The following is a 16963-nucleotide window of genomic DNA, read 5'->3' as shown; positions in this document are numbered from 1 at the left end:
TTCATTTATTTATCTTTTAGTTCTTTTGCTATCATTTTCCGTGTGCGTGTCTGTGTGTGTGCGCGTGTGCGTGTCTGTGTGCGTTTCGTGTGTGTGTGTGTCACTTTCAGAATGTAAAAATGTGGGTAAAGAAAGTAAAAAAGAAAAAAACACACCAACCTTCTCGAAGCTCTGAGGGATGTAAAGGGGGTTTGATGCAGAACACAATGACATGGGGAAAAGAGAAAAAATAGGGGAGATACAGAGAGTAAAAAGAGGACTTCCCAAGGCTAAAAGCTGCAATAGTTTGTTGTTTTTTTCTCTTTAAACCAAAAAAAAAAATTAAAATTAAAAAATAAAAAAGAACAGCAATGACCTTTTTTTTTTTTCTTTTCTTGACATATTACATTTGTCTTCCACGATTCTTTTTTTTTTTTTTTTTTAATTCATTTCTGGAGCGTCTGAGACCCAGGCAAAGATTGGGAGTCTGGACCCCCCAAAAGATCAGAGGCTCATGCTGGGGACCCCACCTCCAGGGGGCTGAGGACACAGGGGTCCCCCTCCCTCGTCGCACCCTTGCTAGAGGCCTCCCCCCCACCCCATCATCCCATGCCTGCTGTCCGTCCACGCTCTCCTCGAACCCTGCCAGACTTACAAACCCCCATCCCAGGTGTTTGCAGAGAAATAAGCAGGTTAGACGAAGACCAGTCAGCTGGAGTCACGGACGCGCTATAACTCACCAGAGGTGCCGTGGCAGCGGATCGGTGTGTGCCCCCTGCCCACCCTCGCGCCCATGGCCCTGTTCCCTCCCGCCACGCGGCCTCCTCCTCAGAGACAGCCCCTGTGGAGCTGTGCTTGGTGGGGACCAAGCGGGGAGGGTCTGTGGGGGGGAGGGAGGAGCTGCCCAGCCTCCCAGCTGGGGTATGGCAGGGATCCGGTGCCTCGAGTGGGAGAAACTGAGGCCCAGGGAGGTGTGAGTGAGGTCAAGTACACGGAGCCAATCAGGGCAGCCCTGGGGCTCGAAGGGGGCCTGTTTCCTGGCAGCAGGAGCTGTTTCTACCATGAATCTGATCAGAAACAGCCACTGGGAGGCGGGGAGGGGAGCAGAGCAAATGGTGGAGGAGGAGGCGGATTAAAATTTCTGAAAGAACCGAAGAGAACCAACACAGCGGGGAGAGGGGTCGACGCAGGCCTCTGGGGACCCGGGGAGCCCCCCGGTGCCTCTGAGGGACACCAAGGGACCCAGAAGGAAGTCAGTGTAGACGCTTCCCAGGGCCTCCTTGGGGACGGGGTGGGGGGTGGGGGGCCGGGGCCAGGACCCGGGCTTCGGGCCTGCCGAGAGCGACAAGCCTCGCCGGCGTGCCGTGCCTGCCGCAGCCTGACGGGGTGCCAAGCCCCAGGCGTAGACGCCTGCTGTGGCCCCGGCCTCGCTTGGGCCGAAACGAGTCCTTTCCTGAGGGCAACGAGGAGAAAAACTAGAGCACCGGGCTCCGGGACAGCCGAAGGTGCGGGGGCCGGCGGCGGGGGGCGGCCTCAGGGACCCCTCCCCAGCTCTCAGCCTGAGGGCGCTGGGGGGGGTGAAGCGGGGAGCTACGAGAGGCCACGGAGTCTGGAGAAGCAAAGCAAGCACACAGCGAAGGGAAGGCACGGCACGACACACCACAGAAGCCGACTCAGATGGGCGGGCGGGCGGGCGGGGCAGAGGCCTGCAGGCTCCCCCAGCCCTGTGGGCCCAAGGCTGACCCCCTGGCCCTGCCCCGTTCCCTCCTGCCTCCCCACCAAGTCCTGCAGCCCGTGGGGTGTCTGCCACAGGCACGGGGGCGGGGGGGTGTAAACAGCCCCCATTTTAGAGAGGTAAACTGAGGTCCGGAGAGGGATGCCGCCCTCACCCAAGGTCCTGCTGCGACCAGGGGGTGGGTGGGGGGGGCCCTCCCGCTCGGGTCTGCAGGGAACAGGGGAGCCCGGAGGCTGTGAGCCCAAGGAGGGAGGGGGAACAGGAGAGGACGGGTCCCTGCCTTCGACCTGGATACGGCGTTCCCTACCTCGCACGTAGAGGTTGGCGGGTGAGGAATAGCGCACGCCGGCACTGTTGGTAGCCACGCACTCGTATTTGCCTTGGTCGGTCTCCTCGCTGCTCTCAATCTGCAGGGCCCCTGTGGGAAGAGGGGAGAAAGCCTGGCCAGTCAGGGAGGGCCTGGGCATGGGCTGGGCGGGCTGTCCCAGAGCCCTGTTGCGTCCGTCTCTCGTTCTCTCTGGGCCAGAGAGGCAGACGGAAGAGATGAGTTAGGCTGCAAGCCCTAGCCGGGCGAGGGGCCTCCCTGGCTCGTCCCCCCCCCACTCCAAGCCTAGCCCAACACCAGCCTAAATGCACTGCGTTCCCCCCCGAAATGCTCCATCCTCACTGTGAGAGCCGGTGGACACACGGCTGGTGCGTCAGAAAGGACTGCCAAGTTTACCAACGAGGTATGTGCCACGGAGGTGGGTTTGCAAAAGCACTGAGCGAGGCTCTCCGGGCGAAAGGGGGGACGCTGAGTTGGCATTCACTACCCACAGCAGTCATCTCAAAGACCCTGGGGCCTGAGGGGCGACCACAGGAAATAGCACAGGTTCACCAAGCTGCTGGTTGCTTTGCTGGTTCCAACCACTGCCCATGTGTAAACGAGCGGGGATCCGGGATCCTCGAAGTGTGTTTGAAAGGACAGGTCTCAAAGCCTGCAGTGCCCATGAATGGAGAGACGAGGTTGTCTAACTGAAATTTTAGGACCGGGAAACCTCTCATGTGAGCTAAGATAAAGGATGCTGAGACCGAAAAACATCAAGTATGTCTGAAATCAAAAAACCTGGATTGGGACGCCTGGGCTCAGCGGTTGGGCGCCTGCCTTTGGCCCAGGGCATGATCGCGGACCAGGATCCCGCATCAGGATCCCCGCATGGAGCCTGCTTCTCCCTCTGCCCGTGTCTCTGCCTCTCTCTCTGTGTGTCGCTCATGAATAAATAAAATCTTAAAAAAAAGAAAAAAAAAAAAAACCTGGATTAAAGCCCCCATATTGTACCTGAAACCAATTGAAGAGGAGCTTGGCTTTCCCCATGGACTCCCCTGAACGTGATCTAAGCGGGTCTGAATTCGCCCACAAGTCTTAAAACCACAGGCCTGGATTCAGGATCTTGGTGCTGACAAGGAAGCAAATGAACTTCCTCAAGTGTTTGCAATTACAGTCCTAGACCCGGATCCACCGTACTCGTGGGTTAACAGGGAAACTTTCCGAGTGTCTGAAATCAGACGTCCGAATGAAAACCTCGGATCCCCGCAAATAAAACTGAGGTTGAAATGCCACAAACGTGTTTGAAAATCACAAGCCAGATAAAAAAAAAAAAAAAGAATCTGTTGGCCGTGAGTGACTAAAAGCTTAAAGGGGCCAATTTTTCTCAAGGATACTTAAAATCGCAGGCTCAAGTTGAAGGTTTTAATGCTCATGACTCTACGAAAAGAGGGTCGATTTCCCATCTGTGTTTGAAATCGCAGGCCCCGGGTCAAATACGTTACTTGCCACGAACATGTAAAAATGAATGAGCCTTCTCGAGAACATACGAAAGGACAGGCCTTGATCAAACACCGCCGTGCCCACGAGTAAACGAGGACGAGGCTAACACTCCCTCGAGGATCTCTGAAGCCACGAGTCTGGAACAAGCCCTCATTTTCACAAGTGAGCGAAGCTGCGCGAACATCTTTGAGGAAGTTTGAAATCACAGACCTCAATAAGACACTCCAACGCCCGCGAGTAAATAAAAGATGAGGCAAATGTTTCCACGAGTATGTTTGAAATCGAAGGCCTGGATCAAAAGTCTTCGTTCTCATAACTAAATTTGTACGAATGTCTGAATCACAGGCCTGGCCGCACATGCGTGGGGACCACGAGTGAAGGGAAGACGAGTGACTATCTCCAAGTGTGTCTGAATCACAGGTATCAGAGTTCCTGGTACCAGGAGGCCACAAAAATCCAGCCCAAGCTCCCAAGGAGACGCCTCTACCCAGCTCTTCGTGGCTGTCCCATGGAAATGACAGGGACCCCAAAGGAGGACCCCCGATTAGATTCTTTGGGGGCTACAGAGGCAGGCTGCCCCCCATACCCCACTTCTTACTTTCCCCCTGACCTCCAGGGCTCTGAACAGCAGGCAGGCAGGCACTACTGAGGAGGCCCAGAGAGGGCAGGGGGCCTGCCCTAGGTTGCACAGCATTTCGTGGCAAAGCCAGGACTAGCCACTGACTCCCACCCAGGCCTATTCTAGTCTATTCCAGTCAGCACTGGGTTGGGGGTGGGGGTTGGCCTTTGAGACTGCAGGTCTCTCTGCTCCCTTGGGCTGGACCCCCAGAACCAAAGGAGCGGTAGAGCCAGAGGGACCCCTCTGCAAGCCCATTTTAGAGATGGAAAGACTGAGGCCGGAGAAAGACAAGGCCCATGTACAGAGCTACGATCAGAAGCCTGGCTCCCAGAGCTGTGGGGGGACGTGGGAGGCACTGACCCCTCCTGTGGGGACGGCCCCTGCCCTGAGGCCAGGTCCTGAGTGAGGGGCGATCGAGGCCACACTCGGCCCCCCAGCCACACACAGCGACACAGACAGAGACTGGACAGACACTGGGCAGGGTGGCAATGGGGAAATATGTGGAAGAGGCCTGGGCATAAGCCCCCCGTGGAGCCTGGGGGCCGAGTGGGCAGTGGGAGAGAGAGAGAGAGAGAGAGAGAGAGAGAGAGTGAGTGGGTGGGTGAGGAAAGAGCCTCTTACCTCGGATCGGAGTGCTTTCTGTAAGGGAAGCAGAGAGAGTCAAGTGAATTTGAGAAGGCAGTCCTGGGGGGCCGGGGGGCCCCAGGGAGGCCAGGCTGGGCCACAAGCCAGGCCCGTCCACTCTGCCCCCAGGGGGGTGGGGGACGGAGCCAGCCCTGAGCCCTGCAGGTGCAGAGCAGGATCTGAGGGCTGGGCAGTCAGGAAGGCTTCCCACAGGAGGCGGCCGTCTCCTGGAGAAGGAGGGACTGCGTCTAGAAGCCCCTCTAGACTGGTCTCAGTGGGGTCACTATGGCCCCGGGGAGGATTACGGCCCAGCCCTGGTGGCTGCCTTCCCTGTGGGCCGAGGGAGGGAGGTCACAGACCTCCCTTCCTTCTTTCCTTCTTGGAAGGGACGGGAGTGAGGAGGGGCTCAGGGTCTTGTTAGAGATGGGGGTGGGAGGGGGGTTAGTGCCCCAGGGCTGGGCATTAATAAAGCAAAGGGGAGGCGTCACAGACAGGACAGTAAGGGGCACAGGGAGGAGCAGTGAAAAGGGACCAGGGCAGGGGGAGGGGGCCCGCTGCCGCCCCCCCGTAATGTCCAAAAGGAAAAGAGGAAAGGGCGACCTTGGGGGGGGGGGCAGGGCAACTCGGGACACACACAAACAGGCGGTCCCGGGCGCTTTACCCCACCCTTGCTCATCTTCCTGGGATAGGTGCAGTCTCCTCTCTCTGGCAACGGACTGCAGACGCCCCAAGAACAAGGGGACCCCGAGGCCAGGGCAGAGGCGCCCCCGGGAGAGAGAGAACATAGCTCCTTCCACGTGGCATGGGCAAACCGGTGGCCAAGCCGAAGCCCAGAGAGGCCAGCAAAGTCCTACACCAGGCGTTGGGTGGGAGTAGGCGGGTGGGTGGGCTCGGAACCCAGGTCTGCAGCCTCCCAGGCCCCTGTCTTATTTCTTACAGAATCCTCAACCCGATGAGGCCCCTTTCTCCTCTTTACGTGGGGTGGGGGAGGAATAGGAAGTTGCAATGAGGACCAGAACCCAGGTGAGTGGGATTCCAGAAGCCAAAGAACGGGACCTCCCAAGATGGCCAAGCAGCCCGTGGCCACTATATCGGGAGGAGAGGATAAACCTCTTGGGTGTGAAAGGTGGTTCTACAGCTTACTCTGAGAAAGAGAAGAAAGAACTTCCACGGGCCAATATCAGTCATTCTCACTTTAGTAAGAATCAGTCCCAGCAGCTGGTTTCAGGGGATTCAGGCCAGATGCTGTTAAAGAGGAGCCCTGAGACCCAGCTCCCAAACTTCCATAAGTCCCTCATTTTCCAGCAGCATCAAAGCCAGGAACCCCACGAGCTCTAGGATTGCGCTCATTTCCCCTTAGCACCCAGTTCCCCACTCTGGGGTCCAACTGGCCCCCTCTGCGGCCTTGTGTGTTTTCCTCTTTTCCTTTTGGACTCCTCTCTGCAGCCCCCTGGTGCCTGACGGGGGAGGGCTGGGCGGCTGGTGGGGGAGGGGGTCGTTAGTAAACATGCCACTTGGAGTGTGGGTCACCGTTACTGTCACAGTGGCTGTTAGTCTGGGGGGAGGGGGCAGGGGGGTGGGGTGGGGAGGGGAACCAAGAGGGGACGTTAGTTGCTGACGTGGTGAAGAAACGAGACTTACCAAAGGTCTCTGAACGTTTACAACAGGGGGACAAGAAAAGAGAACAGGATCATTAATGGGCGTGAGGCAGAAACCCGTATCCTCTCGGGGGCGGGGGGGGCGGTGGCCGGAATAATCATCAGGTTTATTAGGATCAAGGAAGCAGCAAGCACCTGGTCCGTGCCCTGGGGGGGGGGGGAGGGGGACACCTGGTGACCCGGAGACCCAGATGAAAGACCCTGCTCTGGGGACATAGGTGACACTGGCCCAGGCGATGGGGCCCGGGCTCCATGCTCATCATGGGCTCACCCCCTCGGGGCCACGATGGCAGAGGCCAGCAGGGAAGCAGCTGGATCCCGGGGCTGCCGTCGCTCCCAAGTGGGACCCCCACCCAGAGTGGCAGGTAACTGGAGACAGGATGGGGGGGCGGGAGGGGGAAAGGCCGTGTCTCTCCCCAGGGGAGACATTTCTGGGGTCAGCATCTGCCCCTTCTCACAGCTTGGGTCGTTGCTGGGGAGGAGTGGGGCGCAGAGGACAGGCAGACGGGCCCCCCGCCCCCGGAGGATGAGACCGGGCAGCGTGCGTGGGGGTGTTAAGAACAACCGGGAAGCCTTCAGGTGGGGGTGGCTCCAGGCGGGGTCCTCAGAGGAAGGGGGAGAGAGGGCTAAGTGGAGGGGCGCCCGGGAGGGACGCACGTGAAGGAGGGAGGAGGCAGGAGGCGAAGCCCCCGTGTGCGGCTGGCAGGCCCACACCCCCGGGGAGCAGGTGAGGCCGGCACAGGGAGGCCAGACACGCACACACAGACTTGTCATGAAGCAGCGGGAGGGACAACCGACACGACACACACACACACACACAGAGGCCCCCAGACAGACAGACTCACAGATGGGGCACGTGGGCACTAGGCCGAGACACGACCGTGGAACCGCCCATCCCGAGGCAGCCGAGGCCTCGACAAGCAGCCGGACGGGCCGTCTGGACCCCGTTATATCCTCGCGGGACGCACCTACGGCCTCAGCAGGGGACACCCTCTCCCTCTACCACCTTCCAAGCCGCCCCAGTATCCTGTCTGTGCCCCGTGACACCCCCAGTGGGGAGGCCCTGCAGACGGGCACCCTCGCCACTCTCTCCCCAGCTCCCCCGCCCCTCTGCGTGAGCCGCACTGTGTCCCCGCTGCGAGGGCCGTGCGGACACCCACCACCTCTGTGGCTTTCCTTCACCTGCAACTGTCTGTGCCTCGACAGGACTGCAGGGCTTGGGGACTGGGGACACTCTGCCCCTGCCGGTCTCCCCAGCTCCCCGTCACTGTGCACAGCAGGGTGCACCGTTACAGCCCCCCCCCCCCCCCGGGTGCAGACAAGCTCTCCCCCTACCATCTGCCCTAGCTCCCTGCTACCCCTGCCTGGGGATGCCCCACGGTACCCCCGCCGGCTCAGCTCTGAGGACACTCCCCACGCCAACGCCGCCCACGGCTGCACATCCCCTCTGCCGTTCCGCCTCCCACTAGCCGGCAGGGCTTGGGCCCTGGAGACGCCGCCCTCCGTGGCTCCCGCACCCTCCCGGCCACCGCTGCTCACCTGACCGCAGCTGCTTTATGCGCCCGTTGCTGGCACTGGGGTCCACAGGCAAGAAGTCCTTGAACCAGGTGATCTCGGGGTCGGGGTTGCCGCTGGCAGCGCAGAGCATGGTAGCCGTCCGCGTCCGCTCCACCACTTTCAGCTGGGGGCCCATGTCAATGTTGGGGAAGCCGGGGGGCAGCTGGTCCTCTGAGGGGGACACAGGGGAAGAACACAGGGCGGGGGCCGGGTCACCACATGGCCAGCCCTCCAGGGTAGTTTCCCGCCTGCCACATGGGGCGGGGGTGGGGGGTGGGGGGGCGTGGATCATTCCTACTCATGGGTGAGCTGGAGGGGGGCGGGGGGCATCAGGCCCAGCTGGTGCTTCTCACCATGGGCCACTCTGCCACCAAGGGGACAAGTGGAGATGTCTGGGGCACATTCTGGGTGTTGCACCTGGGCTGGGGACCGGGGAGGTTGCTCATATCCCATAACGTCCAGGATGCCTCCTCTGCGGCGCCCCCCTAAGTCAGCAGTGCCCAGCGGGGGAGACCCTGGGGGTCTCTGACAACACCCAGGGGCAGTTTTAAAAACAAACTCGGGCGCCTCGGTGGCTCAGTGGATTAAGAGAACGACTCTTGATATCGGCTCAGGTCCTGATCTTTTGCCCCGTGTGGGGCTCCACACCCAGCGGGGAGTCTACTGGGGAGTCTCTCTCTCCCCCTGCCCTCGTTCTAGAACATAAGCTGAAGCCCATACCCCTGGCTGCATGCCCTTCCACTCTGGCCCCCACTGTCCTCTGGAGGGACCCAGGATCCTTGCCCACCACCGCCCCGCCAGCCTCGGCAGCCCCATATTGAGCCACCCTCATGCTCTCCCCATCCAGCCACAGAAATCTCCTTGTTCCTCACAGATGTCAAGCTCCCTCTGCGTCCCCCCCACCCCGAGTTCATATGCTGAAGTCCTCAGAACGTGATTCTCGGAAGGTCGGGTCTTTAAGGGGGTGACTACATTAACATGAGGTCGCTGGGGTGAGTCCTGATCCAACCTGACCGGTGTCCTTAGGAGGAGGAGGGATGAGGACACAGACACGCAGAGGGCTGACCGCGTGAGGACACGGGGAGAAGACGGCCGTTGGCACGCCTGGGAGACAGGCCCCGGGAGGAACCAGCCCTGCCCACACGCCAATCTCAGACTCCCCACCCCCAGGACTGGGAGAGAATATGTGGTTCAAGCCGCCCAGATGGTGGGACTCAGTTACGGCAAACCCGTGCAGTCCCCACCCCGCCTGACGGCCAAGTGACAACAAAACTGATCACACGTGGTGCTGCTAAACCGAAGGCAAACAGGTGGGAACGTGGGTGGTACAAACTGTACGAGGAGGGGTGTTCTGGGGCCACCCGCCAGAGACCCCAACCCTCAGCTCCGCATCTATGGTTTCCACGTGCCGTGTGCTACAAGAGGAATGCAGAGTGTCCCCGGACAGCAGGAGGCTGCCGGCAGCCTAAACAGCTGCCAATGGGGATCTGTCACATACACACCCCAGGCCACCCATGGGATGCGATACTGAAACAGGCAGGAGTTGCCTTATGAGGTCCCAGGCATGCTAAGTGGACGGGGTTCAAAATCAAAGATGGTATAGACAAAGGAGGGAAAACTATTGCCAGAGGCCAAACCCGGCCCTTAGCTTGTTTTTATTAATAAAGTTTTATTAGCACGTGGCCATGCCCATCTGTGTCCACGTCACCTACAGCAGCTTCCTGGCTAGGACAGCCGAGCTGAGAAGCTGCGATGAATGAAGACTGGCACGCAGAGTCAAAAATATCTGCTCTCTGGGGGCACCTGGGTGGCTCAGCAGTTGAGCATCTGCCTTCAGCTCAGGGCGTGACCCCGGGGTTCTGGGATCGAGTCCCGCATTGGGCTCCCCGCAGGGAGCCTGTTTCTCCCTCTGCCTTGTCTCTACCTCTCTCTGTGTCTCTCATGAATAAATATACAAAATCTTTAAAATATATATATACATTTGCGATCTGGTGTTTTACAGAAAAGGCCTGCTGCCTCCTGGAACAGACGGTGCTGCTATCTGTGCAAAGGGAAATGGTGCACGGGTGTTTGCTCACAGATGCCCAGAAGGGGCAGTGGGCATGGGTGGGCGTGTTGGAGCACAGGGACGGGGGGAGAGATGGGTGAGAGACCACCATGCAGGGAATCTGAGCCCAGGGCACGGCGCAGGGGGAGGTCGGGAGGCCAAGATGGGGCAGGGGAGAGGCAGGCCGGGCAGCACCATTCCATTCCTCTAGCGGAAGGAGAGCTATGGTCCTGGTCCAGGGGTGCCTGGAGGGCAAATGGCCCCAGACCAGGGCCTGCACACTCTGTACCAGGCACTCTCCTGGGCCCTCCTCAAAGATGGGACCTCGTTCACAGAGGGGGATACTGAGGCTGGGGCAGAAACAGCCGCTGCAGCTCATACAGCCAGGACGCGGCAAGGCTGGGATTTGCGCTCAGGCCTGGGGAGGCTGGGGAGGGGCCGGCTGGAACCTCCATCCCCCGGACTGGACCTACTCGAGTCCGAGCGGGTGGCTGGACCGTGTCCAGTGTGGCCCAGGCCCCGTGTCTGTTCTCCTTGGGCCCGAGGCCGGAACCCCAAAGGTGGCTCTGATTGGCTACCCATGACGTCACTGGAAGTGAAGGCCAAAACCACGAGGCCCCGCGTCTTGGCGCTCAAGGCGGGCATGTGCGCGCCCGCTCCCCGAGGACGCATCCACGCCCCACGCGTGCTCACACGTGAGTGCTTCCCCTGCGCGTGCAGCCCCCGGGGGGTCCCCGTGAGAGCGTGTGGGTGGCCGCCGGCGGGGCGGGCACTGGGGGAGGCCGCGCCCGGCGCTACCGAGAGCTCCTAATTAAACAAAAATGTTCGCCGCGTACCGCATTGTGCCCGATTCCTCGGAGTTTAATTAAAACAACAGCATGGAAGGCGTGAGCGGAGTCCCGATCAGAGGGCGGGAGGGAGGCAGGCAGAGGGGCCCGGCGGCCTGGGCCTAGCCCCCCCCCCCCCCCCCCCCCCCCGGGCGGCATGCGGGGAGGGGGGCACAGGCGCTCCGGGGTCAAAGGCCTCCGGGGCTGGGCATCCGGCCCCAGGATGAGCGGAGCCAAGGAGGCCCTGCTGGGGGGCAGGGAGCGCTCGGCTCTTTCCCACCCAGACTCGGGGCGGCCGGGCGGCTAATAGATTCACAGCGTGGCCTTTTAACTCTCGGAGCGCTCACAACGGAGGCTGGCACGGGCAGCGGGAGGCAGGCTGTTCCGTCTGTGCCCGGGAAAGGTCAGGGCGGGAGTATCTGCTGGGAAGAGGCGGGCCGCGCGGGCTCCCTGCACCCCCCCCCCCCCAGCAGGACGGGCTCCAGGACCCACGGGCCTCTTGCTAACCAGATGGTCCGGGCGGAGCGTTCCGAGGGAGGCACCCCGTGCAGGCTGCGCCCAGGGTGCCAGACAAAGTGCCCGCCCCACCCCGGGGGCCTGTGAGCCACCCACCCCGGCTCTGCGGCCCTGGGAGAGGCTGGGGGGGTGTCGCCCCCGAGAGCCACCTCCCACCCAGAGGCCGTCGGTGGCTCACTCTTGAAGATGCGAGAGGGTCGGGGTGCTGACCCTGGCAGAGCCCACGCCCGTGAGAGCTACAGGAGGGCAGCGGCAGTCGTCCCCGCTCACCCCGGAGTGACACTGGGTGGCCAGAGTCTCTCCCGCGCAGGCTCCACCCACCGGGCTCACCCTGGTTCACATGACCACCCCTCGTGTACAGTGTGGGGAGCATCCTTATTCCCCTTCCCACCTTGGGAGGTGCAGAAGCGCAGCTCACGGAGGTTTATTAACCTGCCCGGGTCACTGGGCAGGCAGGAGAGAGCAGCTAGGGGTGGGAGGTCTGTGGCGAGGCTGTCTGAAGGGTGCTGCCGCGCAACGAGAGAGTGATTTCCTGCTGCCCCCTGGCCCGCCGGAGCGAGGCTAGCAAACAGCCGGGCAAGGGAGCGTTCCCGAAGGATCGGAGTCAATGTATGGGAGGCGGTGGGCAGCTGTTTGCACCCGTCCAACATCTATTCCTCCTTTCTTCCTCTGGGAGGAACCGCCCCTTACTGAGCCGGTCTGTGTGGGCTGACACCCCCCAACTCCAGGGAGGCCTCTGCCGATTGGAGTATTTGGAGCCGTGAGCACTAGTCCTGGATCACATAGTCCTCTCTGGGGTGAGGGCCTGGGAGTCTGGAGTTACTGGGGGTAAACCCAAGGAGGACCCAGTCACTATGGAGGGAAACCCACCCAGAGGCAGAGGGAGGGGGAGCTCTAAAGACACAGTATGAGCTCCTGGATCTAGCTGAACCTGAAGCTGGCTACTCCACCGACATTCTCAACACAGAGATCAGTGAACGTGTTCTCTCTTATGTGAACCAGTTTGAGGCGGTGACCCCGGGGTTCTGGGATCGAGTCTGATAATCAGAGGAGAATGATGAAGGTGACAAAGGGGGATGACACTGGTCCCTTAATGCTGCTCTTTCCTGTCAAGGTCCAAGGGATTTATATCCCTACTGGCAGGCTCTGGGCCATGCCAGTGTAACGGGCTGGGGAAGGGCGACCAAGGTCCCCCAGAGAGAAAATCCAAAGCAAGATTTTCAACAATTCCTTTAGCGTCTGTCCCAAAAGCCCCAAGGCCTGGTTCCTCCCACGCATCCCCTCGCCCAACCCCCCACCCTGGGGAGCCCAGTACCTCGGAGGACAGTGAGCTTGGCATGGACCGTGACCTCCCCGGCAGAGTTCTGGGCCACACACTCGTACACATTCTCATCTCGGGGCGTCCGCAGCGGCTGGATCCTCAGCACGGCCCCCGCACTCTGGTCAAACTCGATTGTCTGCCGTGGGCAACAGGGAGAGAGGAGGGTGAGGCTGCGGTCCGGGGGGTGGGGTGCTGGGAGAGGAGCAGGGGCTGTGCTGTGCACGTGGAGGGCCGTCCTGTGCAAACGCACGGCCCACAGAAACCGGGTCCCGTCTGTGCAAGTATGAGGTCTGGGGGGGGGGGGGTGAGAAGCATAGGCAAGTCTGCGTGACAGGTGTGCAGAGGCACGTTGGCCGTAGACGTGTGTCTGGTGGTGCGTGTCATGGAGTTGTGTGTGAGAGGAGACTGAGAGGCTGGGGCCGTGCTTGAGGGGACACAGCATGTGGCGGCACGGCAGGTGGGACACGCGGCAGGAAGGTGTGAGAGCTGCCCCAGCCACAGTGGGCACCAGTGGGGCACGCCCGGCCTGGCCACCCGTGTTACACTGGGGGCCGTCTCTGCGACACCTGCGGCTGAGCCCGTGGCCCCGTCCAGAGACGGGGTGCTGGCCCCAGACTGTCCCCTCACCCCTCTCAGCCCCCAACTCACCTCAAAGCGCTGCGAATTGACCTTCTTGCCCTTCTTGTTCCAGGTCACCCGTGGCTTGGGGTCGCCCGTGGCCTGACACACGAAGGAGGCCACACCCCCCGACACACCGATCTGGTCCTTGGGTTCTTTGATGAACCTGGGGGGCTCTGGGGAGGGTAGAGCAAGAAAAGGAGGGGTTCGGCGGGCCCAGGCAGGAGGCCAGGACCCCACGGGGCCGTGCAAAATCCTCCCCCGCCCCAGCCCGTCCCCATGCGCACCCCCACCCCCAGACCACAGCTAAGCACGCTCACATGTGCTTCCAACCTCACAGGGGCCCCAGAGGATATGGGAGGGGAGCCCTCCCCCAAGACTCTGGGTCCTCAGATTTAGCACCTGGAGGCCCCTAGTGGTGACCAGCCAAACCCTGCCTCCCGGGGGGAGGGCAGCAGAGGGGGTCCTTGGCTCCATCCCGGGAGGCATCCAGACACGAGGGGTTGCGGGGAGGAGCTCAGAGAGGCTGACCGGGTTTCCCAAGGGTAAGATGCTGCCAACACCAGAGCAAGCTCTTATTGAGCACCTACTGTATGCAGGGGTGTGTAGTTCAGTGACATCTAACCCTCCGATGGCACGGAGCGCAGGGCCACCATGGTCCCCGTCCGACACTCAGCAAAGCCAAGGCACAGAGAGGCACAGTCTCTGCTTCGACACGCAGCCAGCCCGTGGCTGAGCCGGGGTTCGAACCAGGCTGGACCCGTGATCATGTTCTCGGCCCCTCCAGTGAGAGAGCCTCGAGTGGGGCCTACGGGGTCCTTAACCCCCTACAGCCTCCACCCTGCACCGGGGACGGACCTGGGCGTCCTGTGAAAGTATATTCCTGTTGCTTTCTCACTGCTGACTTTTCACACTGAAATCTCTGAGCGACACTGGACCTCCACTTGGGGGACGGGGACGCTACGACGGAGCCCATTAAATGAGCTCGGGGAGTCCTGAGATTTTCACTGATAGATTCAAGGGCGGCAGCAGGAGGGCAGGCAGGGGTCCTGTAGGAAACCACCTACCTATCTATCCAGCAAAAGGGGACTGTGGACAGGGGACCACCCCAAAACGGGACAGCAGGCAGCACAAGGGGACAAGGACACTCTCCTAGCCAGCAGGGCAGGAACAGCAAGGTAGAGATACCGTAAGATGCAAAACTGCGAGGGGTAGAAGGTATAGGGAAGGTTACAGTTTGTGTGAAAAGAAAAATCAGGAGGGGAGGCAAAGGGAACTGGGGTGCAGAACACAGCGGAGGGGGACCTACTTGGTGCCTTTTTGAGATTTATAACTGCTTAAAGGTTAACGGAAATTATTTTTTAACATAATTCTTTGAGGGGCGCCCGGGTGGCTCAGTGGTTGAGTGTCTGCCTTTGGCTCAGGGTGTGATCCCGGGGTCCTGGGATCGAGTCCTGCACTGGGCTCCCCGCAGGGAGCCTGCTTCTCCGTCTGTGTCTCTGCCTCTCTCTGTGTCTCTTATGAATAAGTAAATAGAACCTTTAAAAAATAGTAATAATAATTCTTTGACCAGGATGGGGTGCCCACCCCAGTGGCCCGACTGGCCTTGCCTCCCTCTACTCAAGGCTGCGCACCCACTGATGTGACCGTGTGTCTGTCTCTCCCAAAAATCGCCACGCGGGCGTGCAGGGCCTCATTCAGCTCCCGCAGCCCTGCGAAGCCGCGGTGGCTAATCACATCGTGCAGATTCAGGGCACAGAAGCTGCAGCCACACCCGCAGCGCCCAGAGGTGACAGTCTCCCCATCCACAGGCATGTGTCCTATGCTCCCGTCACCCCCAGGCCTGGGGCTGGGCCCTCCTCCTCCCTGGCTCTGGCGGCCTGGGCGGCCCCTCCTCCAAGCCTCAGGATTGGTGACTGGGGCCTTGAGTGTCCCCAGCCAATGTCACGGAGGAAAGTCACTGTGGCCGGGTCAGGAATCTTAATTTGGGGGAAACTCCTCCCTTGGGAGCCCCTGGGAGGAAGGGCAGATGTGTGCTACTGGATGGGACAGGACTGGACGCATCCAGCTGCCTGTTTATGCCTCGGAGCCGGGACACACCCCCGGCACTCTGGGGCGGGGGGGGGGGGGGGGGGGGACACAGAGGGAGCCCGGCTGGTCCTTCTGGTCCTTCCGCTGGAGTCCCTCCCTCCTCCCTTCATCAGGCCAGCACCTCCCCTGGGGAGCCTTCTCAGATTACCACAGGCTGGGGCAAGAGCTCCTCGGCTGCCTGGGCATCCCCCCATCACGCCGTGATCAAGCTGGGCCCAAAGAGCTGGTCACGTGCCACTCAGCAGGGTGGGCACAGGGCAGCCCCCCCCCCACCCCCTGCCCCGGTCCCGGGGAGCTGGTGACCCCTGCTGCCCACCTAACACTGGACCCACTCACTCCTGAGATCCCCGGCGGCCCTGAGGTCTCCTCAGCCCATCTCCAGGTGGCCCTGGGTCACAAACGACCTGCAAGAGTTTTGTCCGCCCACTGCACCCCCATCAGAAAAACCCCTGCGGACACTCGGGCTCTCTCCTCTGGACAAATCCTCTCCCTCCTCTTCTTGGCTAAGGGGCCCCTGACACAAGAAAGACACCCTGGGGTACGGCAGTTACTCATGGGGAGCAGCCCCCCCGGTGTGTCCTGGGTCCACTGGGCCACACAGAAGCCAGGTCAGAGGTCAGGAAGGGGGAGAGACGGGCGCAAGGTCACCCAGCCTGCGATGGACGAGAGCTGGGACTCCAGCCGGACCGGATCCAGCGACCAACCCCCGGGAATTCCATAAACAGGGCTGTGTTTTCATCCCTGGGAGCACCCCGGGTGTCAGAGTGGTGATGCCACTCCCAGGACTCGTTGGGGGGACCCGCTGAGACCGCTCCAGCTGCACGCGAGGGCCTAATGTCCTGGGGTGCATGCCCTCGTTGCTCCCCGGGGCCCTGCTGTGCTCCCCACAGGACCACCAGGGGGCGCCTGTGAGCACTCGAGTCTCCACCCGCCCTCCAGGGCCCCCTCCCGCCTCCCTGGGTAGGAGCTGAGCCCAGAGTCTTCCCTGAATCCCACAGGGCCCTACAAGACCCGCCCTGACCCCGGTCCTGCCCTCCTCTCTGCCCCATCTCCCTGTCGCCCACGCTGCTCCAGCCAACATGCCTGGGTCCTGCCCCAGGGCCTTTGCACATACCGTTCCCTCTGCTTGGGACCTTTCACCCAGACACCCACAGGGTGCACTTCTCAGCTCCTTAGGTCTCTGCTCAGACGCCACCTCACTGTGACCTTTCCCAGATCTTCTCTCACCCCTTGCAAATGCAGAGCCCAGCCCTCCCCTCACACCCACATCCCCAGCACACCCACCATCAGAGGCACGTAGTGCGTCTCCCTCACTAGACTACGAGCTCCGTAAAGGGGTGGGGGGTTCGTAGTGTCCCTTGTGGCTAAGCCAGTGCTCGGCATACAGTAGGTGCTTATTAAAGGCACACTGAACAAGTGAGAGCATGGGTCCACTGTGGCCACATGACAGAGCCAGGATCTGAACCCAGGCCGAGGCGGTCTCCAAATTCTGTAGCCGCTCCCCTCAACCACGATGGGTCTCCAGCTTGGGCAGACTCAGTTTCCCCTGAGGCTGGTTAATTAT

At 61.1% G+C, this 16963-nt stretch overlaps 1 protein-coding gene across 1 annotated transcript in view; it reads right to left on the bottom strand.

The window, feature by feature from the left end:
• Positions 1-16963, bottom strand: part of PTPRS (protein tyrosine phosphatase receptor type S) — a 96270-nt gene that overhangs the window by 40243 nt on the left and 39064 nt on the right. The window contains exons 3-9 of the mRNA XM_072787713.1: positions 13339-13484; positions 12685-12826; positions 7962-8150; positions 6406-6414; positions 4762-4779; positions 2022-2132; positions 160-171 (exon numbers count right to left, since the gene is read on the bottom strand). Coding sequence (XP_072643814.1) covers positions 160-171; positions 2022-2132; positions 4762-4779; positions 6406-6414; positions 7962-8150; positions 12685-12826; positions 13339-13484 — 627 coding nt within the window. The remainder of the gene's footprint in view (positions 1-159; positions 172-2021; positions 2133-4761; positions 4780-6405; positions 6415-7961; positions 8151-12684; positions 12827-13338; positions 13485-16963) is intronic.

The sequence above is a fragment of the Canis lupus genome, chromosome 19 (genome assembly GCF_048164855.1).
Source record: "Canis lupus baileyi chromosome 19, mCanLup2.hap1, whole genome shotgun sequence".
Lineage (NCBI taxonomy): Eukaryota > Metazoa > Chordata > Mammalia > Carnivora > Canidae > Canis > Canis lupus.
Note: the sequence above shows the minus strand (reverse complement) of the source record. Positions and strands in the feature narration are given on the sequence as shown.